General features: G+C 39.1%; 1 protein-coding gene across 1 annotated transcript; it reads right to left on the bottom strand.

Annotated features, from left to right (window-relative positions):
- Window positions 1-4,399: 4,399 nt before the first annotated feature.
- LOC128872733 (uncharacterized) lies at window positions 4,400-9,589 on the bottom strand. Its single transcript, XM_054115720.1, has 3 exons — window positions 9,178-9,589; window positions 7,844-8,858; window positions 4,400-6,508 (listed from the first exon to the last, which is right to left on the bottom strand). Exons 1-2 carry the CDS (start codon window positions 9,359-9,361, stop codon window positions 7,873-7,875), a joined length of 1,170 nt encoding a protein of 389 aa, XP_053971695.1. The 5' UTR covers window positions 9,362-9,589; the 3' UTR covers window positions 4,400-6,508; window positions 7,844-7,872.
- Window positions 9,590-10,550: the final 961 nt, after the last annotated feature.

Below are 10,550 nucleotides of genomic sequence, written 5' to 3'. Positions count from 1 at the left end.
ATATGGCTGTCACTCATGCCGCTCGTTCATTTCTAACTTGTAACTGTCAGTTTGGATTTGTGACATTTGGTTTCTTGCAACAAGACTATCTGACATGCATTGTGCGTACTTTTGAAAACTCAAAGGACTGAAACTGGAATTATAATACAATAAATTGTGTGTTACCAATAGTGGATCTCTTTGTACATTTTCCCACTTTATTTATTAACATTTAAATTTGTTACAACAAGATTTTCTGCCACGCGTTGTGCATACTTGTGAATTTTATTCTAATACAATAAATTGTGCGTTACACATAGTGGATCTCTTTCTTTATTTCTCATTTCATGTTTAAAATTTCCATTTCTAGCAACAAGACATTTTGCGATGCGTTCTGTATACTTTTGAAAACTGAAAGGACTGAAGCTGGTATTATAATATAATAAATTGTGCGTTAGAAATAGTGTAGACCTCTTTTTTCATTTCATACTTCATTTTTAACATGTAAGTTTGTTACAACAAGACTTTCTGCCTTGCGTTCGGTGTGCATTTGGAAACTTAAGGGACTGAATCTGGTATTGTAATATAATACATTATGCGTTATTCATATGACATTAATTTTATTTCTAAATAACACATACAAACCTTATTTTACTTACAAATTAATGTAGAGCTTAAGATAAAAATATATTTGTCTTTTATTATAGTAAGCGTAGAGTCTACAATATACATAATGTGTCTAAAGCCATATATAGGAAACAGACCAACTTCAGTCCATTAAGTTTTCGAAAGTATACAGGGTGTCCTAAAACTCGGGGAGGAGCCGGAAATGGGGGGTAGCTGAGACGATTCTGAAAAACAATTTCCTTTGCAAAAATGTCGGATGGGGCTTCGTTTTTGAATTATTAACGAAAAACACTGACCAATCACAGCGTCCGAGGAGCGCGCGCTCAGAGCATAGGCGTAAGCGAGGAGGCTCGAGCCAGCGAACAAGCGGGCCGGTAAAACAGCACGCGTTAATACCAGTGTGAGGTTGTAGCACATGAAACGTCTGATTTATAATGAAAACTTTAAGCAAATATAACTTTTTCTTTATATTAAACGTTACTGATCAAGATAGGAGGTATCGAAATCTGTACATTTAATGAAGAAATTACACGTTTCCTACCTTCAAATACGTAATCGTTAAAAAATTTCAATGACAATTTATCATAATAAATTTGAATCTAACTTTAACATGAGAATCGTTAAAATGTACAACTTACAACTATAAGAAAATGGGTGAAAATATGTAAATGTTTGAAAATTAAAATGAAGGAGACTCTAAACTTTGCATTAATGCGTCAAAGATCTGAAGGATAGAAATATTTTTCGAGAAAGTGGATAAAAAAATTTGCCAATACAAAATGAGGCATTTCATGTGTTACAACGTAAAAATACCAGTAATAAAAATACCTGAAATTAACCCTTAAATGCCCTAAGTTTCAAATTTGATACCGAACTTTTAAATCGAATTGTACACTTGCAATTGGTTTGTTTTTAATATTTGGCTGTATGTATGTTACCATTGCATAATGTTCTTTTAAACAAAAGTTGAAAAAATAAACGTCAGCTGTCAAAATTGTTCAAATCATAAATACATTGATATTTTTTAAAATTTAATTTGGAAAATCAGGCTTCTAAGGGTTAACATGTGAAGGCAGAATTAAAATTAGACTCACCCATTGACTTGTAAGTTGACCTGTTTTCGTGAAGAAGGGCTGCGGCGAGTGGGTCATCGCACCGATCCTGGCCTGGTACCTGCTACGCGGCTCAGCTGATGGGACGGCCGGTCACTGAACTCACTGCACTTTACACAGGGGTTTCCACGGTCACTATCACTTTGCACCGAGTCCTTTGCACCCAATATTTGGTGGCCCCGAAAGGGGCCGATTTGTGAACCTGATTCACCTACGTTTTAAAATTTGGTGGCCCCGAAAGGGGCCGATTTGTATTATTGGAGAAAGAATACGCCACCCTTTTTTCATAATCCTCTGGGAGTAAATTCTGCACCCGCACATATTTGTATGGGTGCAGAGAATTCTCCCAAAGAATTCGGTGCACCGACAACCGGCTGACGCTGAAATACAACATAAATAGTTAGTATGAATAGAATACATAATTCCGACAACAAACACGAAAGCGGTAAAAAGTTAAACTTACCCCGAGTTGCGGGTTACGTCGCGCACACTTTGAGTGGGATCCTCAGCAATCCGATCCAGGACGTCTTCCTCCGAATTCGCGGAACGTAGGCGAGGGCGTCCCGAATCGGCAGACTTCGGTTGGAGGACCCCATCCGAATAAAGCCGCGTTGCCAATAGCCGAATGCTCTTGGCAGTTAAATATTTCAAACCATTCTTGATTTGAGCGCACCATTTTTTCCCAGTTGACACTGCGGCGGTCACTTCGAAACTGAATTCTGGAGAAAAACAGTTTTATTTCCAGAAAACACTCCCACCCTTGTTCATTACCTAGCCCCCATCCCTTAGGAACGTTTCTTTCTTAACGAAATGCAACGTCGCGTTGTCTGAACACATGTTTCGCCGAACAGTCAATCGTAAGACAAACCCATTGCCGGTCGACTTGGAGGTAGCGGCCGTCGATGTTGGATACCTCGTTTTTACAACCACTTCCCCAAGGCACGGTAACTCCGCGACCTTGTCATAAATTTTGCGATAGCCATGCAGCGGCCGAATAACTGCTTTCGACAACCCCTACACGTGACGCACCATTCTTTCCTATCAATGGGGAAGGTATTTCAAGTTTCGGCGGAAAGTAAATGATTTTAATGTTTCTTAAAATCCAAAAATCACAAACTTCAGGCATATGGAGAACTGAAACTCGAAACCGTTTGAGATAATACATGCCTTCAAATATTGCGATGTTTGCTTATTTTCGGGAATTATTTTGATATTTGCAAAATAAAGATTTATTAATCATTTGGAGTATTATCTCGGTGGCTGCTGGGCACAATCGACGATTAAAATCATTTACTTTCCGCCGAAACTCGGGAGAATTCTCTGCACCCATACAAATATGTGCGGGTGCAGAATTTACTCCCAGAGGATTATGAAAAAAGGGTGGCGTATTCTTTCTCCAATAATACAAATCGGCCCCTTTCGGGGCCACCAAATTTTAAAACGTAGGTGAATCAGGTTCACAAATCGGCCCCTTTCGGGGCCACCAAATATTGGGTGCAAAGGACTCGGTGCAAAGTGATAGTGACCGTGGAAACCCCTGTGTAAAGTGCAGTGAGTTCAGTGACCGGCCGTCCCATCAGCTGAGCCGCGTAGCAGGTACCAGGCCAGGATCGGTGCGATGACCCACTCGCCGCAGCCCTTCTTCACGAAAACAGGTCAACTTACAAGTCAATGGGTGAGTCTAATTTTAATTCTGCCTTCACATGTTAACCCTTAGAAGCCTGATTTTCCAAATTAAATTTTAAAAAATATCAATGTATTTATGATTTGAACAATTTTGACAGCTGACGTTTATTTTTTCAACTTTTGTTTAAAAGAACATTATGCAATGGTAACATACATACAGCCAAATATTAAAAACAAACCAATTGCAAGTGTACAATTCGATTTAAAAGTTCGGTATCAAATTTGAAACTTAGGGCATTTAAGGGTTAATTTCAGGTATTTTTATTACTGGTATTTTTACGTTGTAACACATGAAATGCCTCATTTTGTATTGGCAAATTTTTTTATCCACTTTCTCGAAAAATATTTCTATCCTTCAGATCTTTGACGCATTAATGCAAAGTTTAGAGTCTCCTTCATTTTAATTTTCAAACATTTACATATTTTCACCCATTTTCTTATAGTTGTAAGTTGTACATTTTAACGATTCTCATGTTAAAGTTAGATTCAAATTTATTATGATAAATTGTCATTGAAATTTTTTAACGATTACGTATTTGAAGGTAGGAAACGTGTAATTTCTTCATTAAATGTACAGATTTCGATACCTCCTATCTTGATCAGTAACGTTTAATATAAAGAAAAAGTTATATTTGCTTAAAGTTTTCATTATAAATCAGACGTTTCATGTGCTACAACCTCACACTGGTATTAACGCGTGCTGTTTTACCGGCCCGCTTGTTCGCTGGCTCGAGCCTCCTCGCTTACGCCTATGCTCTGAGCGCGCGCTCCTCGGACGCTGTGATTGGTCAGTGTTTTTCGTTAATAATTCAAAAACGAAGCCCCATCCGACATTTTTGCAAAGGAAATTGTTTTTCAGAATCGTCTCAGCTACCCCCCATTTCCGGCTCCTCCCCGAGTTTTAGGACACCCTGTATAGAATGCATGGCAGGATGTCTCACTGCAAGAAATTTAAATGTTAAAAGTGAAGCGAGAAATGAAAAAAAGAAATGAACTATTTGTAACGCACAATTTATTGTATTAGAATACAGTTCATATACGTTCACAGAACACATGGCAGAAAGTCTTGTAACAAATTTAAATAATGAGAAAATGAGAGAATGAACAGAGATCCACTATTTGTAATAGATAATTTATTGTATTACAATAATATAGAAAAAGAAAGGTCAGACTTAGTCCTTTAAGTTCTCAAAAGTATGCACGACACATGACAGAAAGTCATGTTGCATTTAAATGTTACTGATAAACTAATTACATTTTTTTTTTAATAAATTGCTTGCAATGAGACTTACTGCAATGCGTTCCACGTACTTTTGAAACCTTAATGGATTCAAACTGATCTCCCATTTTCTATTATTTGAAATCATTCACTATACAAATTATCTTTGTAAAAAGAAGTGCGATCCCCATAAAAAACTTCAAAAAAGTAAAAAAATTACGCCAAGTACATGAAAAAGTGGAGGACTCAAGGAGTCAAGGAGGACTCAGTGAATTGATCTGAGTTGTGGCTGTGAACCACTGACGTAACTTAATGCTTGATACCGGTATTATATTAACATGAAAAAGTGGAGGACTCAAGGAGTTATCATAGAAAAATAAAAGATCCTCATAAAAAACTACAAGAAAGTAGAAAAAGATGTGAAATCAAAATGAGCAGCTAGTACATGAAAGTCCTTTCCAATAAAGTGCAAAGGCGACACTGTGTAACACAATGTAAAATTCGGTGATTTCCAAATATGTGCAGCTAAAATGCTGTGTTCAACAGTGCGGACGTTCAGATCCTAATGACAATTCATGTAAAGTGACTGCTCTACACTTTAGCGGTGACATGAAGAAGTTAAATAGCGTATCATCCACAAACTGAGGTTGTTTAAAAATTTGCCTTAATGTCCGCGGAATGGAAGTCAAATGCTAGGGGTGGCCAGGCAAGGTCAAGGTTTTGATGAATAAGAATTATTTTAAAACGCAAAATAATGAAAGTGTACTTATATTGTCAGAGTTTTAAATTGACAAATTATCTGAAAACTTGTAGGAGGAAAGGTATCGGTGTCGATGAATGACCTTAGAAATAATTTAAAACGCAATACAATGAAAGTGTACTCGTGATATTGTCAGAATTTTAAATTGAAAAATTATGTAAAAGCCTGCGAGAGAGAAAGTATGGGTCTTGATGATCTGAGAATGGCTTAGTTGGCCACGTCAAGCATTTGACTTCCAGGCCGCGGACATCAAGGCAAATTTTTAAACAGCCTCAGTTTGTGGATGATACGCTATTTAACTTCTTCATGTCACCGCTAAAGTGTGGAGCACTGTTGAACACAGCATTTTAGCTGCACATAGTTGGAAATCACCGAATTTTACATTGTGTTATACAGTGTCGCCTTTGCACTTTATTGGAAAGGACTTTCATGTACTGGCTGCTCATTTTGATTTCACATCTTTTTCTACTTTCTTGTAGTTTTTTATGGGGATCTTTTATTTTTCTATGATAACTCCTTGAGTCCTCCACTTTTTCATGTTTTTTTACTTTTTTGAAGTTTTTTATGGGTTACTTTTCCGCTGAATATTTTCTAATTTTATTAGCGAAAAGGTTTGCATTCGATGACCCGTAGTAAGAGCGAGTAAGATGATAAGTTTTAACGACAAGTCTCTCAAGTTCATTTTCTCATTTGGCAGCAACGTAACTAAATAATCTAAGACTATCTTCGGATCTCAAGTAGAACTATACTTAGGCCTCGACGGCCTTAATCTACTCATCGCCTTGAAAAATCTTTTTAACCTAAAATCCTGAGCTAGCTCTGGACCTATGAGCAACGAAATAGCGGATCTATAAGAATTCAATGTGCCTTGAGAACCTCCCTTTCAAATGCTTCTGTCAGAAAAGTTAAAACATCTGGAACAGAATTTAAGTACGGGCTGATTTTTCTCGTTTGGCAAAAAGACCACCATTTCCTCAAAGCGGAATCATATTGTTTCCATGATGAGTCGCTGAGCGATGCCAACAATATTTTCATTGAATCTTTTGGAACCTCCTTCCTCTCGATGCTCATCCGGACAAGACTCCTGCAACCAGGGTAAGGTTCTTCCAAAATTTTGACGCGTTCCTGTTGGAGCAAACAATTATACTCGAATTATGTCTAAATTTTAACGGTTCTGAGATTAACAGGGACTGAAAAATAGGGAACCACGGTTGAGAAGGCCACTCAGGTACCACAACAATACCCCTTGATCTCTCATTCTTAATTTTTTGTAAGACTCGCAGAATGATCGAGAATGGTGGAAAGGCGTAAAAGAAAAAGGGTTTCCAAAAGAGAGTAAACGCATCCACAGCAAATGCGTCCGGGTCCCTATGCCAGGATACATAAATCGCACATTTGGCATTTACTCGGCTCGCAAATAGATCGATGTCTGGTCTACCATACAATGCGCTCAATTTCTCGAAGGCTCCACGCGACAGCTCGAACTCGGTGTTAGACTCTAATTTTTGCGATTCTGTATCAGCTTCATAATTCATTTCTTGGTATAAACCATACCGTACTTTACCGCTGGACAGTACGAAACTAAAGTGCCCACAAGTTTAGCGAAATCTCTAATTTTATATTCTTGATTTACTCTGAACTTTTTGATTTCGCTTCTGAGCCGAATTTTTTTTTCCGTCGGTAATTCAACTGTCATCTTAACGGAATCATAGACAAAATCGAGAAATCGACAAGTTTTCTTCGGTGTCATCTGACTTTTCTTTTTATTAATAACAAAACCTAAAGATTCGAGAAACAAACTAGATTTCGTTACATTAATTGAACATTGCTCAAATGAGTCTCTTATTAAAAGAATGCCATCAATGTAAATGACCGAAATTAAACCCGACTGGCGTAAGTAAGCTACTACGGGTTTTAACAATTTAGTAAACACACAAGGCGCAGTTGATAAGCCAAACACGTGAACTCGTAATACTGCTTATCGAAAATAAATCTCAAATACTTCCTATGAGATACGTGGATCGGAATTGTATAATAGGCGTCCTTAAGATCGAGAGTTGCCAAGAAAAAATCAGGACTTAATAACTTTGAGGCCGTTCGTCCATCTTCGAATTTAAAATGAATGGTTTCAACGAACTGATTCAGAGCCTTCAAGTTTAGAACAAACCTACTGGATCCATCCGGTTTAGGGACTAGAAAATAACTTGAGACAAATTGACTCTTACTCGACTGACACGGCTGAACTGCGCCTTTAACTATTAACTCGTCAACTAATTGACTGATTTTAAACCTTTCATTAATTGTGAAATTCCGAGCACTCGGAGGCACGGTCTGTTTAACTTTTGAGCAAAAAGGGATCTTATAACCCATCAGCCAAGACAAAACTTTTTTGTCAGAGGTCATATTTTGCCATTTGTCTTTGAAGAGACCGAGTCTACCGGCTATAAAGCTTACACCAACCTCTAACGTTTCTTCAAATGATCCCGATCTCAGTTCCGATCGCGATCGCGTCTCTGGTAGCGAGGTTTCTGAACAAACTGCGGCTGCTTCTTTTGTAGCAAGTGATACCTTGGCTTCTGCCCGCCCGACGCCGCTGGATAATTCCTGGTCTGAGGTTGACGGGGCGGGAATTTCAAGTTCTTTGTTTGTTTCAAAGGTTGCGATCTTTGAGCGACCTTGAGCTCCCTGCAGGAACTTTCCAACGTCTTTGCATTTTTCAACACCTCTTCCAAATTGCTTCCAAACAAAAATTCTCCGCAGCCAGATGCGTTGACGGCGTCTCGAAGAGAAGCGTTGATATTGGCTAATATCAGGCTTCGACGAGCAAAAGACTCATCGTGCTGCAGATCCGCCAATAGCTGGATCAAACCGAACAAATATTTAACTAAAGACAGCATTTCAGGATTCTCCTTCCCCTTCACAACAATAGACATTGCCTGCATTGCAAGCGCCAAGGAAGCAGTAATCTTTTCCTGTTTTTTCCGAATGCGGTCATTGCTCTTGGCAACTAACTCCTGGACAACAGATTTGAACTCAGGATTTAGTTTAGGATGATCAATGGACGTACAGTTACTAGGAGGTGGATATTTCTTCAAGACCTCTACTTTAATTTCCTCCGACAGACCCTCTTTAATAACGTCTTCGCAGCGTACCACCAGATCTTTAAGAACTGGGGGACCGAAGACTCTTTCTTCGCAAATACGCTTGCCAAAAATGTCTAAAATATCAGAACGTAACGCAGCTTCTGTGTTCAATACCACTGGCTCACCAGAATCTACCAGTGGCACGTCATCGACAGGGTTGTTCCGTAGATTTGTCAACTGACTCGTGGAATCCAGCAAAACCCGATGTATCTGACCTGCATGCCTGTCATCTGCCGGGTTGTCTTCTTGTTCACTCCTATCTGGAGGAATCGAAGAAACAGACCGATCCGAACCAAAAGATCTCGCTCTGGAATATCTGAAACGGTCACGATCTGGAAACCCAGACCGACAATAATAGGTTAGTCCTAAACATTGTCTCATATTTCTCATATTCAAAATATAACTTTCATAACAGGTTAGAGCCTGATGAAAAAACTCGCAAAATTCTTCGGAATCGAAGAAAAAAATTCATCTCACGAGAATACATAAAAGTGAGGAAACACAACAAAGGTTTGACACTCGTTGGTTAGTGCTTATGAGAAAAAAGAAAACGGTTTAAAACCGTTTGAGTCTCCGAGAGACCTGAAAAACTATCTACGGCAAGGACAGCAAACTAGAACAAAAATCAGACAAACAATCTAACAATCTTACATCCGCTCGACCACGACTTATCGGTAACCGCGTCACTCGATCTATTCCTGCGACGATGACTTTTCCTCTTCTTTTTCCTCCTCAGCTTTCTATTTTCCTTTTCCAACTTCTCAAGACGTCTCTCGAGATCCTTCCTTTGGTTTTCCACATCGGAATAATCTCCTGTATGCTCTTTGCGAAACATTTACACAGATTAGAAGAGAAATTCTCTCATTAACAACGTGGCTAATCGGCACAAAGCGAAAGAATGAGGCTTGACGGGAGTGCAAACATGGGAGGCGATGCCCGACCCTTTTTTGATTTTTAGCTTTGAAGTTTGTGGCGATATCGGCGGGAAGTGGGGGTACTACAGATTGATCTCGAGAAAGAGGCGCGTAATACAATTTCCATTAAGCGTAAACAGTTTCCACATGTCGTTTTTGAGCGTACGATTGAACCGCTCGACGACTGACGCTTTCATAACTGAATACGTTGAATAATGATTTATGTTGTATTTTGACAAAAGTTTTTGCACATTTGCGTTGTAAAATTCCTTACCTTTGTCGGTTTGCAAATTTTTCGGATACCTTCCACTGTTTCGGATTATCTTTGCGATCGCTGTAGAAACTTCATTTCCACTCTTGGTTTTGAGGGGTATAGCCCATGCATGTTTACTCAGCACACCGATAACAATGAGTACGTAATGAAAGTACCCATGTACTATGACGCGTCTTCGGGGAAAATTTCTTCTCGCCGGAGCATGCAATTCTTCCACGAGACACCGTTTCTCGGTACTGGGAGTTTTCTTCGTAGCCATTTATGACTCGACACTGACGCAAAGACTTGACGTACACGTTTTATCAAACATCAAATCGGTGCTCAACGCAACGGTTGGTCGTTCGATCAGTCGGTTGGTTGACCGGTCGGTTGACCGGTCTGTCGGTCGGTAAATAGTCTCAACGTCTAGCTATTGATGCGTCTGCATTAGATTTTGGAATTCGGTAATATCCCTCTCTAATTTATTCAGCTCATCTTCCAAGCTCTGAACGAAATTTTGAAACATAATCATCTTTCTATCGAATACGTCTTGTCGACTTTTTATAACTGCCATGTTTTCGTGCAAGTACAGCTTGTTGATAGCATCGCCATTTTCTACAGGCGGTGCTACCCTTCGAATCCTGCTCGACTTTGCGTCATAATTGGTGCCAACAACACAAAGAGCGTTGTCGCGTACATAATTTCTGACTACTCCATTCCAGTGATAGTATGATTCCATTCTTCCAATCGATGACCCAACCTTGTTGATTGACATTTTAATGACGATTGACTGTATCGCCAAGGTGCAGCTTAATTTATAATGAATTCTGCCTCGCGAAGTTCCTCGATAATCGATA

The sequence above is a fragment of the Hylaeus volcanicus genome, chromosome 2 (genome assembly GCF_026283585.1).
Source record: "Hylaeus volcanicus isolate JK05 chromosome 2, UHH_iyHylVolc1.0_haploid, whole genome shotgun sequence".
Classification (NCBI taxonomy): Eukaryota; Metazoa; Arthropoda; class Insecta; order Hymenoptera; family Colletidae; genus Hylaeus; species Hylaeus volcanicus.
Note: the sequence above shows the minus strand (reverse complement) of the source record. Positions and strands in the feature narration are given on the sequence as shown.